General features: G+C 67.8%; 1 protein-coding gene across 1 annotated transcript; it reads left to right on the top strand.

Annotated features, from left to right (window-relative positions):
• The first annotated feature begins 6,460 nt into the window (after positions 1-6,460).
• EMID1 (EMI domain containing 1) lies at positions 6,461-18,386 on the top strand. The gene is made up of 16 exons (XM_049805637.1): positions 6,461-6,634; positions 7,580-7,587; positions 9,108-9,221; positions 9,354-9,457; positions 12,294-12,380; positions 12,480-12,541; positions 12,701-12,827; positions 13,319-13,426; positions 13,653-13,790; positions 14,074-14,160; positions 14,269-14,321; positions 14,420-14,473; positions 14,624-14,668; positions 14,754-14,798; positions 15,619-15,703; positions 18,212-18,386. The coding sequence occupies exons 1-16, from the start codon at positions 6,515-6,517 to the stop codon at positions 18,343-18,345; spliced, it is 1,371 nt and encodes a 456-aa protein (XP_049661594.1). The 5' UTR covers positions 6,461-6,514; the 3' UTR covers positions 18,346-18,386.
• The last annotated feature ends 35 nt before the right edge of the window (positions 18,387-18,421 follow it).

Below are 18,421 nucleotides of genomic sequence, written 5' to 3'. Positions count from 1 at the left end.
CCACGGTGGCCTCGCAGTGCCACCTGGTGGCCTCGGCCACGCGGCGTGGCAGCCCGGGGTGGCACCGTGGGGGGCACCGAACACCCCCACCCCACCCACCCCGGCTCGGTCCCTGCCCCGAGCACCCACCCCCGGGCCGGGCAGGGGTCGAGGATAGAGACACCCACCCGTCCCTGTCCCCGTCCCCACGGTGGGGGGACTCGGCTCGCCGTCGGTGCGCATGGGCCCTAGGAGCCACCCACTGCCCCATCCGTGCAATGAGCTGCACCCAGGTCTCATGCTGGGAGCCAGTCCCAGAGCAAACGGGGCTGGAGGCTGGCACCCTATGCCGTGGCTCAGGCGAGCGTGGGGGTCCCGGGGGGGGCGGCTCCGTGAGCCTCATCACCCCCCCTGGGGCCCACCAGCAGCCTCTCCCCATCCCGGCGTGCCCCACGCCTGGCCGGGAGCCGGGCTGGCAGGGCACGTGCTGTTTGGGGGAGCTGACGGGGTCACAGAGGTAGTTTGGGGGATGCAGAGCTGGGGACATTGGTGGGGACACGGGGCAGGGCCCCGTGGGCACTAATAGGCCATAATTGCTCTGAGCGGCCCCCCCTGCCCCCCCCGGACCCTCCTGCCCCCCCCCCCCCCCAGCCATCCCCTGGCCCAGAAGCCTCATTTCAGCTCAGCTCCGAGCCCTGGTCCCTGGCTGGGCCATGGCATGGGGACACGGAGCTGGGACGGGGATGTGGCATGGGGACACGGAGCTGGGACGGGGATATGGCATGGGGACAAGGAGCTGGGCCAACAGGGACATGGCACGGGGACCTGGAGCTGGGATAAGGACGTGGCATGGGGACACGGAGCTGGGACGGGGATATGGCATGGGGACCTGGAGCTGGGACGGGGATATGGCATGGGGACACGGAGCTAGGACGGGGATATGGCATGGGGACACGGAGCTGGGCCAACAGGGACATGGCACGGGGACCTGGAGCTGGGATAAGGACGTGGCATGGGGACACGGAGCTGGGACGGGGATATGGCATGGGGACCTGGAGCTGGGACGGGGATATGGCATGGGGACACGGAGCTGGGACGGGGATATGGCATGGGGACATGGAGCTGGGCCAACAGGGACATGGCATGGGGACTTGGAGCTGGGATGAGGACATGGCATGGGGACACGGAGCTGAGACAGGGATGTGGCATGGGGACACGGAGCTGGGATGGGGATATGGCATGGGGACACGGAGCTGGGCCAACAGGGACATGGCACAGGGACCTGGAGCTGGGATGAGGACATGGTGTGGGGACACGGAGCTGGGGCAACAGGGACATGGCATGGGGACAGAGCTGGGACGGGGATATGGCATGGGGACCTGGAGCTGGGACGGGGATATGGCATGGGGACATGGAGCTGGGCCAACAGGGACATGGCACGGGGACCTGGAGCTGGGATGAGGACATGGCATGGGGACACGGAGCTGGGCCAACAGGGACATGGCACGGGGACCTGGAGCTGGGATGAGGACGTGGCATGGGGACACGGAGCTGGGCCAACAGGGACATGGCACGGGGACCTGGAGCTGGGATGAGGACATGGTGTGGGGACACGGAGCTGGGCCAACAGGGACATGGCACGGGGACCTGGAGCTGGGATAAGGACGTGGCATGGGGACACGGAGCTGGGACGGGGATATGGCATGGGGACCTGGAGCTGGGACGGGGATATGGCATGGGGACACGGAGCTGGGACGGGGATATGGCATGGGGACATGGAGCTGGGCCAACAGGGACATGGCATGGGGACTTGGAGCTGGGATGAGGACATGGCATGGGGACACGGAGCTGAGACAGGGATGTGGCATGGGGACACGGAGCTGGGATGGGGATATGGCATGGGGACACGGAGCTGGGCCAACAGGGACATGGCACGGGGACCTGGAGCTGGGATGAGGACATGGTGTGGGGACACGGAGCTGGGCCAACAGGGACATGGCACGGGGACCTGGAGCTGGGATGAGGACGTGGCATGGGGACACGGAGCCAAAGCAGGGACGTGGCACAGGGAGCTGGACCCAGGCTAAAACACACCTGAGGAGCTCTGGAGGGATTCAAGCCATCAAGCAGGGGGTGGGAATGGGTGAGGGGACCCCAGAGCTGGGTGAGGGGACCCCAGAACCAGATGAGGGTCACTCAGGGGAACCGTGGGGACAAGGTCCTGTGCAGCCTGAGGCTGGGCCCCATGCGCTCAGCTCTGGGCTGGGGACAGCCTGGGACAGCCATCAGAGAGCAGTGGCTGCGGGGCTGCCCCACTTTGGGGGACAAGATGGGGGACCCCAGTTCCTGCAGCCCCCCCCCAAAACCCCAGCCTCTGGGCTGCCGGAGGGAGCCTGCCAGAGCCAGGCAGGATCCGTCCCACCGGTGCCGAGCCCTCATAGCACCCCAGCCCTCTCCCTACCGTACATGGGGGGACCACCCAGACCCGGGGGGGGGGGACCTGTGCATCATCCAGTGCGATACCCACCCCCCCCACCCAAGGGCCCTCACCAGACCCCGGGCACCCAACCATAGCCTTGTTTAGTCTGAGGAGGAGCACGGGTGGCCTTCGGCTCCTCCAAGCACCCACGAGGGTAAACAGAACATCCCATGCCCTGCAGCAAGGACGCACCGAGGCCAGGCTGCCAGCGGCGCTGCGGGGGGGCCAGGGAGGGCTTTGGGGACCCCCTTGTGCTCTAACCACCAAGGGGGTGGCTGCCAGCCGGGGGGGGCCGGCAGGGCTCCCACTGGGGAGTCGGGGTCATGGGTCCCCCCCAGGCGTGGGTGCGTGCTTTGGGGGTGCAGCCCCCCTGCCTGTGCTGTGCCAGTTCCTTGCTTAACCCCCGGCACCCATGGGTGGGGGGGGCCTTGGGGGAGCGCTCCCTCATCCATCCTCCTGCCCCGCTTGTGTCCCCCCCGCCCTGAGCCCAGCTCCAGGCTTTCCAGGGCTCCCCCCATGCTGGGGGGCGGGCAGGCAGAGCACAGGTCCCCCTCATACCCCCCCCCACCCCATGGATGGGGGTCCCGACGAGTGGGTTCCCCGCTGTCTCCCGGGGAAGGGACACAGCAGGTTAGCAGAGGAGACCACCCGGACGCCTGGGTCCCCCGTGCAGGCAGCGTGGGTGGGGGGGTGGGTGCTGACAGCCTCGATCGGGGGGGCCGAAGCCCCCACCCGCACCCTGCAGAGGAGAGGGGTGGGGGGTCCTGGGGTGCTGCGGGTGCAGGGATGTGTCCCCAGACACACACCCGGACACAGACACCCCTCCCCTGCTGACACCCCCCCCCCCGACAGGGACCACCCACACACGCCCATGCACACACGCGGCCTCCTCGCACGCCCCGACACAAGGACCACACACACGCACACGTGGAAGAGGCGGCCGGAGGAACAGCCGGAGACAACCGGACAGACAGACGGGCCGTGTGCTGTGTACACACAGGCAGACACAAACACACGTGTGTGTGCACAGAGACGCCCACGGACCTGCGGCACATCGCACACGGACGGGCACGCAGGCACGCGGATGTCCGTGCCCATGCACACGCGTGTGTGCATGGCAGACACACACATCCGCGTACCAATGCACACGTACGTGCACGCAGGCGTGTGTTCCCATGCAGACGCAGATCCACACACAGCAGCATACATGTGCGTGTACCCATGCACACACAGACGCACACACAGACACGCACACACGTGTGTAGCCATGCACACGCCGACGCACGCGCACGTGTCCCCATGCACGCACAGAAGCACACAGATACGCGAACCCCTGCACACACGCGTGCGTACGAACGCTCACATGGATGCACACACGCATGCGTACCCACGCAGACACAGAAGCACACACGTGTGTGTACCCACGCAGACATAGAAGCGCACACACGTGTGTACCCATGCACGCATTCATGCGCACACAGAGGCACATGCAGAAGCACACACGCGTGTGTACCCACGCAGACACAGAAGCGCACACGCGTGCCAACCCACGCAGACACAGAAGCGTGCACACGTGTACCCACGCAGACACAGAAGCACGCAGACGTGTAAACCCATGCACACACGCGTGTGTACCCATGCACAGACGTGCACACGTGTGTGTACCCACGCAGACATAGAAGCGCATAGACTTGTGTACCCATGCACGCATTCATGCGCACACAGAGGCACATGCAGAAGCACACACGCGTGTGTACCCACGCAGACACAGAAGCAGGCAGACGTGCGAACCCATGCACACACGCGTGTGTACCCACGCAGACACAGAAGCACACACGTGTGTGTACCCACGCAGACACAGAAGCGCACACGCGTGCCAACCCACGCAGACACAGAAGCGTGCACACGTGTACCCACGCAGACACAGAAGCACGCAGACGTGTAAACCCATGCACACACGCGTGTGTACCCACGCACAGACGCGCACACGTGTGTGTACCCACGCAGACACAGAAGCACGCAGACGTGCGAACCCATGCACACACGCGTGTGTACCCACGCAGACACAGAAGCGCGCAGACGTGCGAACACGTGCACACACGCGTGTGTACCCACGCAGACACAGAAGCACACACGTGTGTGTACCCACGCAGACATAGAAGCGCATAGACTTGTGTACCCATGCACGCATTCATGCGCACACAGAGGCACATGCAGAAGCACACACGCGTGTGTACCCACGCAGACACAGAAGCACGCAGACGTGTGAACCCATGCACACACGCGTGTGTACCCACGCAGACACAGAAGCACGCAGACGTGCGAACACGTGCACACACGCGTGTGTACCCACGCAGACACAGAAGCGCGCAGATGTGCGAACACGTGCACACACGCGTGTGTACCCACGCAGACACAGAAGCACACACGTGTGTGTACCCACGCAGACATAGAAGCGCATAGACTTGTGTACCCATGCACGCATTCATGCGCACACAGAGGCACATGCAGAAGCACACACGCGTGTGTACCCACGCAGACACAGAAGCACGCAGACGTGCGAACCCATGCACACACGCGTGTGTACCCACGCAGACACAGAAGCGCGCAGACGTGCGAACACGTGCACACACGCGTGTGTACCCACGCAGACACAGAAGCGCGCAGACGTGCGAACACGTGCACACACGCGTGTGTACCCACGCAGACACAGAAGCACACACGTGTGTGTACCCACGCAGACATAGAAGCGCATAGACTTGTGTACCCATGCACGCATTCATGCGCACACAGAGGCACATGCAGAAGCACACACGCGTGTGTACCCACGCAGACACAGAAGCACGCAGACGTGCGAACCCATGCACACACGCGTGTGTACCCACGCAGACACAGACGCGCACACGCGTGTGTACCCACACAGACACAGAAGCACGCAGACGTGTAAACCCATGCACACACGCGTGTGTACCCACGCACAGACGCGCACACGTGTGTGTACCCACGCAGACACAGAAGCATGCAGACGTGCGAACCCATGCACACACGCGTGTGTACCCACGCAGACACAGAAGCACGCAGACGTGTAAACCCATGCACACATGCGTGTGTACCCACGCAGACACAGACGCGCACACGCGTGCCAACCCACGCAGACACAGAAGCACGCAGACGTGCGAACCCGTGCACACACGCGTGTGTACCCACGCAGACACAGACGCGCACACGCGTGTGTACCCACGCAGACACAGAAGCACGCAGACGTGTAAACCCATGCACACACGCGTGTGTACCCACGCACAGACGCGCACACGTGTGTGTACCCACGCAGACACAGAAGCATGCAGACGTGCGAACCCATGCACACACGCGTGTGTACCCACGCAGACACAGAAGCGCGCAGATGTGTAAACCCATGCACACATGCGTGTGTACCCACGCAGACACAGACGCGCACACGCGTGTGTACCCACGCAGACACAGAAGCATGCAGACGTGCGAACCCGTGCACACACGCGTGTGTACCCACGCAGACACAGAAGTGCACACATATGTACCCACGCAGACACAGAAGCACGCAGACGTGCGAACCCGTGCACACACGCGTGTGTACCCACGCAGACACAGACGCGCACACGCGTGTGTACCCACGCAGACACAGAAGCGCGCAGCCGCGCGCAGCCCTGCACACGCATGCGTGTGGACCCGCGCGCACACCCAGGGGCGCACACACGCGTGTGAACCCACGCAGAGGGAGGCGGAGGGGCTCCCACCCGGCACACACACTCGCTCACACGGGGACCGGGATCCCGCAGCTGGGACCAGCCCCGTCGTCCCCCCCCGCACCGTGTCCGAGCCGCCAGCGGGACCCCCGGGCCGGCGGGGCGGAAGGCGGGGGGGGGGCGGGGGGTCCCTCCTCCTCCTCCTCCTCCTCCTCCTCCTCCTTCATCCCTCCTCCTCCTCCTCGTCCCCTCCCCTTCCCGCCGCCCCGCTCGGTGCCGGTGCCGGTGCCGGTGCCCGGGCAGCGCGGTCCCACACCGAGCCCAGCGGAGCGGCATGGCGGGCCGTGACCGGGGGCCCTGCCGCCGCTGCCTGCCCCTGCCTGTACCCCTGGGGCTCTGCCTGTGCCTCTGCTGCCTGCTGCCGCCCCCCGTCGCCGGTTCCTGGAGCCCGGCCGTGCTGCAGCCCGCCGCCCGCCGGGACCGGCACCGGGGGGGGGGGGGGGGGGAAGGCACCGGGGGGGAAGCACCACGGTGATGGAGAATGGGCACCGAGGGTGGGAGGGGGGAATCAGGGCACGGGGGGTACCGGGAAGGGAGCGTGGGTGGCATCACGGAGACAGGGATGCGGGTACCGGCGGGGCTGCGGGTACCGGGGGGATGCAGGTACCGGGGGGATGCGGGTACCAGGGGGATGCGGGTACCGGGGGGCTGCGGGTACTGGGGGGGCTGCGGGTACCGGGGGGATGCAGGTACCGGGGGGCTGCGGGTACCGGGGGGCACCGGCTGCTGGGGACGGCTGGCCGGGGGGGTGCTTAGTCCATGCTGATGGGGCCAGCTGGGCTAGGAAGGCTGGGGGAGGGGGTGTCCTGGGGGCTGCTGGGGCTGGGGTTTACTGGGGGATACTGGGGCTAGCTGGGCTTACTGGGGCTGGGGGTTACTGGGGTCAGCAGGACTTACTGGGTCTAGCATCACTGCTGGGGTTATCAGGGCTACCAGGGCTAGCAAGGTGCTGGGACATGCGGGGGCTACCGGGGCTGCCTGGGCATACTGGGGCTACCGGGGCTGCCTGGGCATGCTGGGGCTACTGGGGCAAACTGGGACTGCTGGGGCTGCCTGGGCATGCTGGGACTGGCGTGGGGTGAGTGGCTCTGGCCCCAGGGTCCCGCTCGTCCCCAGAAGGTGGTGGGGGCCGAGGCAGCCCACTGCCCAGTTCAGGGGGCTGCGGTCCCTTGTCCCCACGATCCCATCCCAGCAGGCGGGGTGCCGGGGGGGTTGTTTACAGGAAATCTTTGGCTCTGGCCGTGTCTCCGGCACCGGATTGCCGGGACCTCCCGGTTCCGCTCGGGTCGGCGAGGCGACGGGCAGAAGCTGCCTCATTTCCCCTTCCCTCCCGGCCAAGCCCAGGAAGCCCCCGGCGCCTTGGCACCACCCTGCCGTGTCGTGTGTGCGTCCCCCCCACCAGATCCCCCCAGCCCACAACCTGGCTCCCACCACCCTCCTCGTTGGCATCAGGGGACCCGCGAGCCCCCACCCTATCCCGCTTGCCGGGCTTAACGCATCCCTGGGAGTCCCCCATGCCCAAGCAGGGTGGGGCACGAAGCCAAGAGGCTGGTTTTGGGAAGCGGGCTGGGATTCGGAACCAACCCCGAGGTGGGCTTTGCCCCGGGTGCGCGCGTGCCCCGGTAGCAGAGCCCGGGCCCGCTCGGTGCACGAGTGTCGGCCCAGCGGCGGGTGGGCCGGGTCGTGCCAGGCCGTGCGAGCTCTCGCACGCCGATGCCCGCCAGCTCCTGCCCGGCTCCCCGGGAAGGCATTCCCCCACGTCCTCCCTTTGCCAGGCGGGAAGCGAAACGGGCCGGGACCCGTCCCCAATCCCTATCCCCGCGGGCTCCCGCCGCAGCTGGGGCTGGCACCGCTGCCGCATCCTCACCCCGAGACGGCACGGCCGTATCCCGACCCGGCACCCGTGCCATCCCCGTGTGCGTGAGGAGCATCCCCCATCCCTTGGAGCTGGATGCCCACCCGGGGCGGACGACACCGGGGGCTGTCACCCTGGGTAGGGAGGCCGGAGATGCCACCGTCCACCCGGGACCCCGTTTTGGCATCGCGGGGCGGCAGCAGAAGCGTGGAGACAGCCCCGGCGGGCTCGGCGCTTTCGTGGCCCTGGCACGGAGCCCGCCTGGGACGCTGCCCGGCCGGAAAGCCTTGTGCCACCCTGCTGTGCCCCCCACCCCCCCCAAACACCCCTTCCCCCCCGGCATCTCCCAGACAATTGTCCCCCCCGCGGCGCCCACTCCCACTCGTCCCCGCCGCCACCACCTCCCTGCTTGGAGGGGCTGTGCGACGCCACGGCGGTCCCAAAAAACTTGGGTTTTGACCCAAATCGCACAGCCTCGGAGTTTGAAGCCGCCGAGGGTACAGCGAGTCCCGCTTGCTGCGGGGACGGGGACGCGGCGTTGTGGCACTGGTGTGTCGTCCCCCCGCAGGGGGAAACTGAGGCTGGGGGGGGGTGGCATGACCGGGGCAGGCAGGGTGGGCAGAGCCTGGCATGAGGAGCCGGCGTGGGGCAGGCAGGCGCCCGAAGAAAGGAGCCTTTGTGTGGGGTGGGCCGGGGGCGCGGGGGGGGCTCTGGGCCCCGCTCCAGGCCTGTCGGCGCCAGCGCCGTGCCGGGCCGGGAATGCAAGCAGGAATGCGGGGCCTCAGTTCTGCCCCCCCCCCCCAACCCCAGAGTGCCAGGGCAGCCCCCACATGGGAGGGTCCCCCATGGGCACCCCGAAAGCTGAGGGTGGGCATCTCCCAGGGCGATTTAGGGGGCAGGACCCCCTGGGACGGGTTGGGGACACGACGTAGCCCCGGTGGCACCGCCGCCTCTGCCAGCCCCACGGTGTCCCCCGGGAAAGGGCTGATGGCACCGGCGGTTTCCCTTCCAGCAACTGGTGCTCCTACACGGTGACACGGACGGTGTCGTGCCACGTCCAGAATGGCACCTTCCTCCAGAGGGTCTTCCAGGGTTGCCGCTGGCCCCTGGCCTGCAGCGGGGGCAGGTGAGCGGTGCCACCGGGGTCCCTCGGGAGCCGGGACCCAGCATCCCGCCCCAGCACCCTGGGGTGCTCCGTCACCCTTGGGTTTCGGGCCCGGGATGGGTCTGAAAGCGCTGCCCTGCTCTGTGCCAGCAGCTACCGCACCGTCGTCCGGCCCATCTACAGGGTGACCTACAAGACGCTCACGGCGCTGGAGTGGAGGTGCTGCCCCGGGCACGCCGGGGCCAACTGCGAGGAAGGTGAGAACCGGCACCGGCTGTGGGAAGGGGGTCTCATCCTGCCCTGGCGCTGGGCTTCTGGTCCTCTCCATAGCCGGGGTGGGGTGGTGTCACCCAGGGGCTGCGCCTGGGCTGTGGCCCCCCCCGGGCATCAGCGTCTCTGCTGGGTGAGGCGGGGTGGGGAGGGCTGGGTGGAGAGGTGGACCCACGTTTGGGTGGGAGGGATGGCTGTTCCTCTCCGTGGGTGGATGGAGGGACGGAGAGTGGGATGGAGGGACGGATAGAGGGACGGTTGGAGGCACGTTCCTCTGTGGGTGGATGGATGGAGGGATGGATGTTCCTCTGTGTGGGTGGACGGAGGGGTAGAGGGATGGATGTTCCTCCGTGGATGGATAGAGGGATGGATGGATGTTCTTCCATGTGGGCGAATGGGTGGATGGATGGATGTTCCCATGGTTGAGTGGATGGATGAATGGATGGATGTTCCCGTGGGTGGGTGGACGGATGGATGTTCCTGTGGGTAGATGACTGGCTGGTTGTGTCCGTGGATGGATGAATGGATAAGTGGGTAGATGGGTGGCTGGATGTTCCGGTGTCGCTACGTGGATGGATGTCCCTGCGTGCGGCATGGACGGGTTGGTGGCTGAGTGGGAGGGCGGATAGATGGAAAGAGATTCCTACGGGTGGGTGGACAGACGGGTGGACGGCCCTACGTTGGGCCGGATGGGTAGATGCGGCAGTGGGTGGGCAGACGGACGCTTGGCTGACTTTGCCTGGGGGTGGCTAACTTCAAAAATCGATAGATGGATGGAGTGTGGATGGTTAGACGGACGGATGGACATTCCTGGGTGGGTGGGCACGTGGCTGTGCCCACGAGGGGATGACTGCCCTCCCGCCCGCCCGCCGTCCCCGTGTGCGGCCGGCGGGCGGGCGGGTGGGTGGGTGGATGAATGGGTGCAAGGCTGTGCCATGCGTGGTGGGACGGGCGCTGCCGACTCGGCAGCTGGCCCCCAGCCTGCCGCCTCACTGGGGGCTGGGGGGGGTGTTTGTGTGTGTGTCTTTGTCCCCATCGTCACCCCCATCCTCCTCCCTCCCTCTCCCCCCGCCTGTACCCCAGCCAAGCCTCAGCTCTGCGGGGCATGGGGGGAGCCAGCTGGGTGGCAGCAGCCCGGGGGGAGGTGGGGGGGCTCTTCCTCCTCCTCCTCCTCCTGCTCTATGCGTGCTTGGCCGGGTGCCCCACATCTGGGCCCGCTTAGGGCGGCGCTGGCTGTCCCCTGCAGCATGGCGGTGGCCGTGCCGGGGTGGGGTGGCAGTGGGGGGGACGAGGGGGGGACGATGCCACCAGCTCTGCTCCAGACACCCCTTTCCTGCCGCGCAGGGTGGCCCCAAGCTGCTGCCCCAGGGTCCCTCGGTGGGGATGGGGAACTGGGGGGGGGGGGGGGGGCTGGGACCCCACGATGGGTGATGGATGTGGGCAGTGTCCCCAGGAATGTGGCCCTTCTCCAAGGGCATCCCCCTGACCTGGAGCTGGGGGGGTCTTGCTGGGAGGGGGGGACATGGGACTGGCTGGGGGCTTGGGGGGTGTTTGGGGTGATGGGGTTGAGGACCGTGGTGGGGTTGGGGGGGCCTGGCTTGGGGGTGAGTTTGGAGTATCTGGTAGGTGGTCATGGGGGGGTTTGGGGGGGACTGGCTGAGGGTTCTGGGGTGGGGTGGGGGGTCTAGTGTGGTCATGGGAGGGTTTGGGGGGGACTGGCTGAGGGTTCTGGGGTGGATTGGGGGGTCTAGTGTGCTCATGGGGGGGTGTGGGGGGGACTGGCTGAGGGTTCTGGGGTGGGTTGGGGGGTCTAGTGTGCTCATGGGGGGGTTTGGGGGGGACTGGCTGAGGGTTCTGGGGTGGATTGGGGGGTCTAGTGTGCTCATGGGGGGGTTTGGGGGGGACTGGCTGAGGGTTCTGGGGTGGGTTGGGGGGTCTAGTGTGCTCATGGGGGGGTTTGGGGGGACTGGCTGAGGGTTCTGGGGTGGGGTGGGGGGTCTAGTGTGCTCATGGGGGGGTTTGGGGGGGACTGGCTGAGGGTTCTGGGGTGGGGTGGGGGGTCTAGTGTGGTCATGGGGGGGTTTGGGGGGGACTGGCTGAGGGTTCTGGGGTGGGGGTGGGGGGTCTAGTGTGGTCATGGGGGGGTTTGGGGGGGACTGGCTGAGGGTTCTGGGGTGGGGTGGGGGTCTAGTGTGGTCATGGGGGGGTTTGGGGGGGACTGGCTGAGGGTTCTGGGGTGGGGTGGGGGGTCTAGTGTGGTCATGGGGGGGTTTGGGGGGGACTGGCTGAGGGTTCTGGGGTGGGTTGGGGGGTCTAGTGTGGTCATGGGAGGGTTTGGGGGGGACTGGCTGAGGGTTCTGGGGTGGGGTGGGGGGTCTAGTGTGGTCATGGGGGGGTTTGGGGGGGACTGGCTGAGGGTTCTGGGGTGGGTAGGAGAGGATCCGGCATGTGGTCATGGGTGGGTTTGGGGGCGTCTTGTTCAGGACTGTGGGTGGGTTTGGGGGGTTCTGACTCAGGGTTATGGGTGGGATTTGGGGGGATCTGCCTGATTGCGCACGGGTTCAAGGGGGATCTGGCTTGGAGCTGTGGGTGGGTTTGGGGGAATCTGCCTTGCGGCCACGGGTGGGTTTGGGGCTCTGAGGCTCACCCAGAGCGAGGATGGGGCAGAAGCAGCAGGAGACCCTGCAAGCCCCCCCCCCCCATTTTGGGGTGAGGGACAGCAGACTTTCCCAGCCCTCTGGCCCTTGAGGGTCCCCCACCAGAGGTGATGCACTGGGATGGGGGGGGGTCCTCCCTTCCTGACCCCCCCCCTTCTCTCAGCAGAGGCTCCCACCTTCGTCACCCTGCGGGACGCCGGACGCCCCAGCACTGCCCCACGCCGTCCCTCCCTGCGCCCCACGGCTTTTTCAGGTGGGTCCCTCCCCAAGCCAGCCGCATTGGCATGGGCGAAGAGGGGTGGGTGCCCCCCACCCAACGGGCCCGTGCCCCCCGCCGCTTTCCGCCCCACAGGGTGCCTGAACTGCAGCCGTGTCGGGGAGCTGACAGCCCGGCTCGCCACCCTTGAGGCGCAGGTGAGCCCCACGCTGTGCCACCCACCGGGGGTCCGGCCACCTCCTTGGCTCACCGTGCCACCCCTCGAGGGGTGCAGGAGCCTTTGGAGGTGGTGGGGGGGGGGGGTCACCTTATGGTCCCCCCTTCTGCGGCACCCAACTCTCCCATCTCATTGCCAGGTGGCCCGGTTGTCGGTGGCTGAACCCCCCACCTCCCCAGCACCCAAAGGCAGCAACCCGGGCAGGGGGCCGGAGACCGGGCAGCTCTGGGGGTCCCCGGCTGCCCACGGGAACCCCGGAGATGACGGTAAGGCAGGCAGCGCAGGGACCTGCCCCCCCAAGCCACCCACGGCCACCGGCGGTGGCAATGCCACGTCCTGCGAAACGCCTGGGTGGTGTCAATATTTGGGGGGGGGGGGTGGACACGCACCTGGGGGGACCCCCTCTTGGAGCCCTTTACCCTGGAGGAATGGGCTGTGGGGTGGTCCCACTCCCACCCCGGCTGTCCCCAGGGGATGGTGGTGACACTGAGCCACTCGTGGGGACCGGGCCAGCTCTGGGGAGGGTTGGAAGGGCTTTGACCCCCCCACACCCCCCCCCAAGCGCTTCTGGTTTGGGGCAGCGGCATGGGGCTGCTGCCCTTGGGGTGCCCCCCCCCCCCCCCCAAAAAAACCCCGATGCTCTCCCCACCCGCACCAGGGTCGCAGCGGGGGGCTGTGCTGGAGCGTGATGGTGGGGACTGGGCATGGGTGGGGGGGGTCCCCGGGGTGCTCCCCTGAGGGTGCTGCTTGGCTGCAGGGAAATCCGGCTCGCGGGGCCCCCCCGGCCCCTCCGGCCCCAAGGGAGACGCAGGAGGACGGGGACCATCCGGCATTCCTGGGGTGAAGGGTCCGATGGGACCACCAGGTAAGGGGTGATGGGGTGCCCTGATGGGGGGGGAGGTCCCAGCCCAGTGCCTGGCTCTGGCTGAGCATCCCTTTCCTCGCAGGCAGATTATTTTTTTTTTGGGGGGGGGGGGGGCTGTCCATGCAGTGGTTTTGGGGCTCGGAAGGGCTCCAGCACGGCACAGCTTCGGGCATCAGGACTTTTAACAGGCACCCCCCAACCTTCACCCTCTTCTTCCTCCCTGCAGGTCCTCCTGGCCCCCCAGGACCACCCGGCCGGGATGGAGCCAGGGGGCTCCCTGGAGAGAAGGGGTTACCCGGCCCCCCCGGCCCCCCGGGACCCCCTGCCCCCGTGGGACCAGCGATACCCCATATAGCCGAGCCCAGTAAGGAGGGTCTGGGGTTGGGGGGGGGGGGGGGGTCCCCTCCTCTGGCTGACCCCAAGGATGGGGGTCAGGGTTGGGGGGGGGGGGCTGTAGCGTGGCAGAGCATCCCTGCCCCAGTGTGGAGGGGCAGCCCGGCCACGGGGAGTGGGCTGTGGGGTCTGGGGTGGGAGCATCGCCCAGGCTGGGGGTAGCGTGGCCGGATCCTGCCCAGCTGGGTGGTGCTGGGAGTCCCCCGGGGGGGGGGGGCGTCTGGCCCCTGCTCAGCACCCATGCTCTCCCTCAGGGGACCCGCTTCTCTCCAACACCTTCACCGAAGCCATCGGGGGCATCGTGGGTCCCACCGGACCCCCCGGACCCATGGGGCCGATGGGTGAGTGTGTGTCCCCCCCCCCTTTCCTACACCCCTACCCTGTCACTTTGGGGGTGCCCCGGTGTGGGGGACCCTACCAGGGCTGAGCTGAGCCCCCTCTCCTTCCAGGTCCCCCCGGCCCCCCGGGTCCCATCGGGCCACCCGGCCCCCCAGGACCTGATGTAAGTGCCGGGAGCACCGGGGTGGGGGGCACAGGGTGGGCTGAGCCCTGGTGTGTGTCCCCCCCCCAGCTCATGACACCCACCTTGTCTTCGCACAGGGTAAAGCCGGGGCGCCTGGAGCTGCCGGCCCCCCCGGGGAGAAGGGAGACAGGGTGAGTCCCTACCAACCCAGCACCGTGACACGAGTTGGGGAGGTCTCAGCCTTGGGGGGCGGGGGGGCCATATCTGCCAGCATCTCCCACAGTGGGGGGGCTCCGGCCGTGCTCCCCGAGTGCTGACGGGCTTTTTCCCCCCCTCCCCAGGGTCCCCAGGGCCACCCAGGCAGCCGTGGACAGGACGGGGCACAGGTACGTTGCTGGGTCGGGCCCCCCCGGGTCGCAGCCCCCCATGCCCCCCCCCCCCCTGCCAGGCCGTCTCCTTTCTGTGTTTCAGGGCGAGCCGGGCCCCAGGGGCGAGCCGGGCGAGAAGGGCACTTGGGTGAGTGGCCGGTGGCACTGGGGGACAGGAGTGGGGACACGTCCACCGACAGGGGTTGGCCACCCGTGGGTGTTCGGGGGGGGCAGCGATGGGCTTGGGGGGGCACCCTGCTCTATCCTATGGCTTGGCCCTGGGACCCCAATGATGGCATGGGGGTCCCCAGCGGTGCCCAGTACCCCACATCTCACCCCTGGGACGCCACGAGTGGTATGGGGGGGGGGTCTCCAGCGGTGGCCAGTGCCCCACGTCTCATCCCTGGGACCCCAATGGTGGCATGGGGGGGGGGGGGGGTCCCAGCTGTGCCAGGACCCTGTCAATGGCCGGGGAGTCCCCAGCTGTGCCCTCACCCCTGGGACCCCGGTGATGGCACACGGATCCCTGGCTGTGCTTGTTTCCCCCCCCCCCCCCAAAATGCTGGAGGAAGGGGGTACCACCCCTACATGCTGCCCCCTCCCATGGTGGGGGGGGGGTCACACCATCAGCACAGCCCCTCTGTGCCTGGGCAGGGTGATGGGGCACAGAGCCAGCCCCCCCCCCGGGACCTCCCCAATACAGGAGGGCACAGAGCTGTGCTGGGGGCACAGGGTGGGCTCAGACACCCCCCCCCCCCCCCCCAGGGGTAGGGCTGGGGGCTTGTGCCCCCCCCAAGGGGTACCCCCATTCCTTCCCCCCATCTTGTAGTGAGTCGGGGTGTGCCGAAAAGTGTGTGGGGGGTACCTGTGTCCCCTCCATGCCCCCCCCCCCCCCCCCCAGGGGAGGTGGCCCGGGGCCATGTGGGGGTCTGGCCCCCCCCTCACCCCCGTCCCTCTCTTCTCCCCAGGGGGAGGGTTTGCACCAGCTCCGCGAGGCGCTGAAGATTTTAGCGGAGAGGGTTTTAATCTTGGAAACAATGATTGGGCTCTACGGTGAGTAGGGGGGGGGGCCAGCCTGGGCCACGGGAAGGGACAGGGACCCCCGGGGTGGCCCCCGCTCCATGGGGTGGCCCCCATCCCCGCTGGCAGGTCACCAGGCCCCCATGACGTCACGGTGGCCCTTGGCTCGCTGACGTCATGGAGCTGCGGGGAGGGGTCCTTTGGCACCCCCTCCCCTCCGCCGCCTGGGCACCGGGGGGGGGGGGGGGGGACAGGGGATGGGGACGACAGGGTGTCAGCCTCACCCCGGCTGCGGTGTGACGTCATCAGCCGTGCATGACATCACCACCCACACCACAGCATCGTGGCCAGCACTGGGGACCGCTCACGGGGCGAGGGTCACCGGGGCCCCCCCCCTGCCTGCACCCATGGCTGGGGTACCCCAGGAACACTCCCCCCCCCCCCAAAACGGGCACTGCCCGGGGTGCCCACCTTGGGCAGGGACACCCGTGACAGTCTCCGTCTTGGGGACAAGCCGGTGGCCCCCCCGGGCAGGTTGGGGACGTGTGTGTCCCCTCCATGTGTCCAGGGGGCTCGACGTGCTGGGGGGGGGGGGGGCGGCAGAGGGGGCACCCCGCTGGGCTTGCCCAGGCAGGGGACAGCCGTGTCCCCATCAGGGCGCCGGTGGGGACATGGAGGCAGCCGCGGCTGCTGTAGGGTCAGCGCAAGGGACCCCCGGCCCCCCCTGGACCCACAGGGATGGGGGAGCCCTTCGCATCCCCCTGGGGCCACCACGGGAGCCCCCGGCACCCCTCCGAGAGCAAGAGGAGCACCCTCCTGGGAGACCTGGCACCCCCCCCCGCCACCCCCCCATCGCACCGGCACCCCCTTCCCGCCAGGGCTGCGCCCACGCTACGCCACCCACGCCGTGCTACGCCACCCGTGCCACCCGTGCCGTGCCACCCGTGCCGTCCCCGCGGCGGCGGCGAACGCGCGCTCTGCTCTGCTCTCTCACTCTCCCCCAGGCCAGTAGCTTCCAAACCCTCCTGCGGCAGCAGGCCCGGCTGGAGGTCCTGGCTAGAAGGGTCACCTTGCTGGAAGCCATCATCTGGCCAGGTAACCGCGCCGCCTTCCCTCCTCCTCCTCCTCCCCGCATGAGCTGGGCGCGCCGTGGCACCCCCCCCCCCCCCTCCACGCACACACACACCCTCCACGGGAGAGGGAGTGGAGCACAGGGGGGGCTGGAGCCCCTGGGAGCAGGTCCCTGGAGCACCCCCAGGGTCAAGGGAGACCGTGGAGGTTCTCTTGGATTGAGAGGGGTGACCATGGAGACCCTCTTGGATTGAGAGAGGGATGACCATGGAGACCCTCCTGGGCCAAGGAAGACCATGGAGACCCTCTTGGATTGAGAGAGGGATGACCATGGAGACCCTCTTGGGTCAAGGGAGGTCCTGGAGCCCCCCAAGGTTCAAGGGAGACCATGGAGGTTCTTTTGGGTTGAGAGGGGTCACCACGGAGACCCTCCTGGGCCAAGGAAGACCATGGAAACCCTCTTGGATTGAGAGAGAGACGACCATGGAGACCGTCTCAAACCAAGAGAAATCCTGGAGCCCCCCAAGGTTCAAGGGAGACCATGGAGCCCTTCTCAAACCAAGGGAGACCCATGGAGACCCTCTTAGACCAAGGGAGGTCCTGGAGCCCCCCAAGGTTCAAGGGAGACCACGGAGGTTCTCTTGGGTTGAGAGAGGTGACCATGGAGGCCCTCCTGGGCCAAGGAAGACCATGGAGACCCTCTTGGATTGAGAGAGGGATGACCATGGAGACCCTCTTGGGCCAAGGGAGCCCCTGGAGCCCCCCAAGGTTCAAGGGAGACCATGGAGGTTCTCTTGGATTGAGAGAGGGATGACCATGGAGACCCTCTTGGACCAAGGGAGCCCCTGGAGCCCCCCAAGGTTCAAGGGAGACCATGGAGCCCTTCTCAAACCAAGGGAGACCCATGGAGACCCTCTTGGCCCAAAGGAGCTTCCGGAGCCCCCCGGGGCCAAGGAAGACCAGACCATGGAAACCCTCTTGGATTGAGAGATGATCATGGAGCCCCTCTTGGCCCAAGGGAGACCCCAGTGCCCGGCCCCCACTGTGCCAGGGTGCCCAGCTGGGGGGGCTGCGGGTGCCCCCCACCCTCTTTCTGCCCCACTCCCCCCCCCCCCCGCCTCCACTTTCCAGCTCTGCTTTCCTGCAGGGGGGACCCCGGCTCTCGGGGTGCCGGCCGGGGGTGCCAGGCAGGGGTGCCAGCCAGGGGGGGCCTCCTGTGCGTGTGTGTGTCCCCCCCCCCCCCCAATTCAAGTGTGCCTCTCCCAGCGTGGGGGTCCCGGGGGGACAGCCGGAGCCGTGGGGCTCGACACTGTCACGTGGCTGGGGGAGCGATGAACCCCATTTCTGTGGGGCAGGGCCCCCCACCCACCCACAGCACCCAGGGTGACTTTTTTTTTTTTTTTGGGGGGGGGGGGGGCAGTGTCCAGCATCCTCCCACCACCTGACACCTCTCTCCTTTCCTCCCCGCAGAACCAGAGCCCGGCTCAGGCAGCGGCCCCCCCGGCACGATGGCACCCGGACCCCCCCGAAACAAGCGGGGTGGCAGCAACCAGCCCCCATACCGCATCGTGGCCCCCCACCGGCGGCCCCCCGGCAAGCAATGATGGATCCTGGAGTGGGGGGGGAGGATGTCACCCACTGTCACCCCCCCCACCCCCAACCCTGCACCCACCGCCGTGC

The sequence above is a fragment of the Accipiter gentilis genome, chromosome 7 (assembly GCF_929443795.1).
Source record: "Accipiter gentilis chromosome 7, bAccGen1.1, whole genome shotgun sequence".
Lineage (NCBI taxonomy): Eukaryota > Metazoa > Chordata > Aves > Accipitriformes > Accipitridae > Astur > Astur gentilis.
Note: the sequence above shows the minus strand (reverse complement) of the source record. Positions and strands in the feature narration are given on the sequence as shown.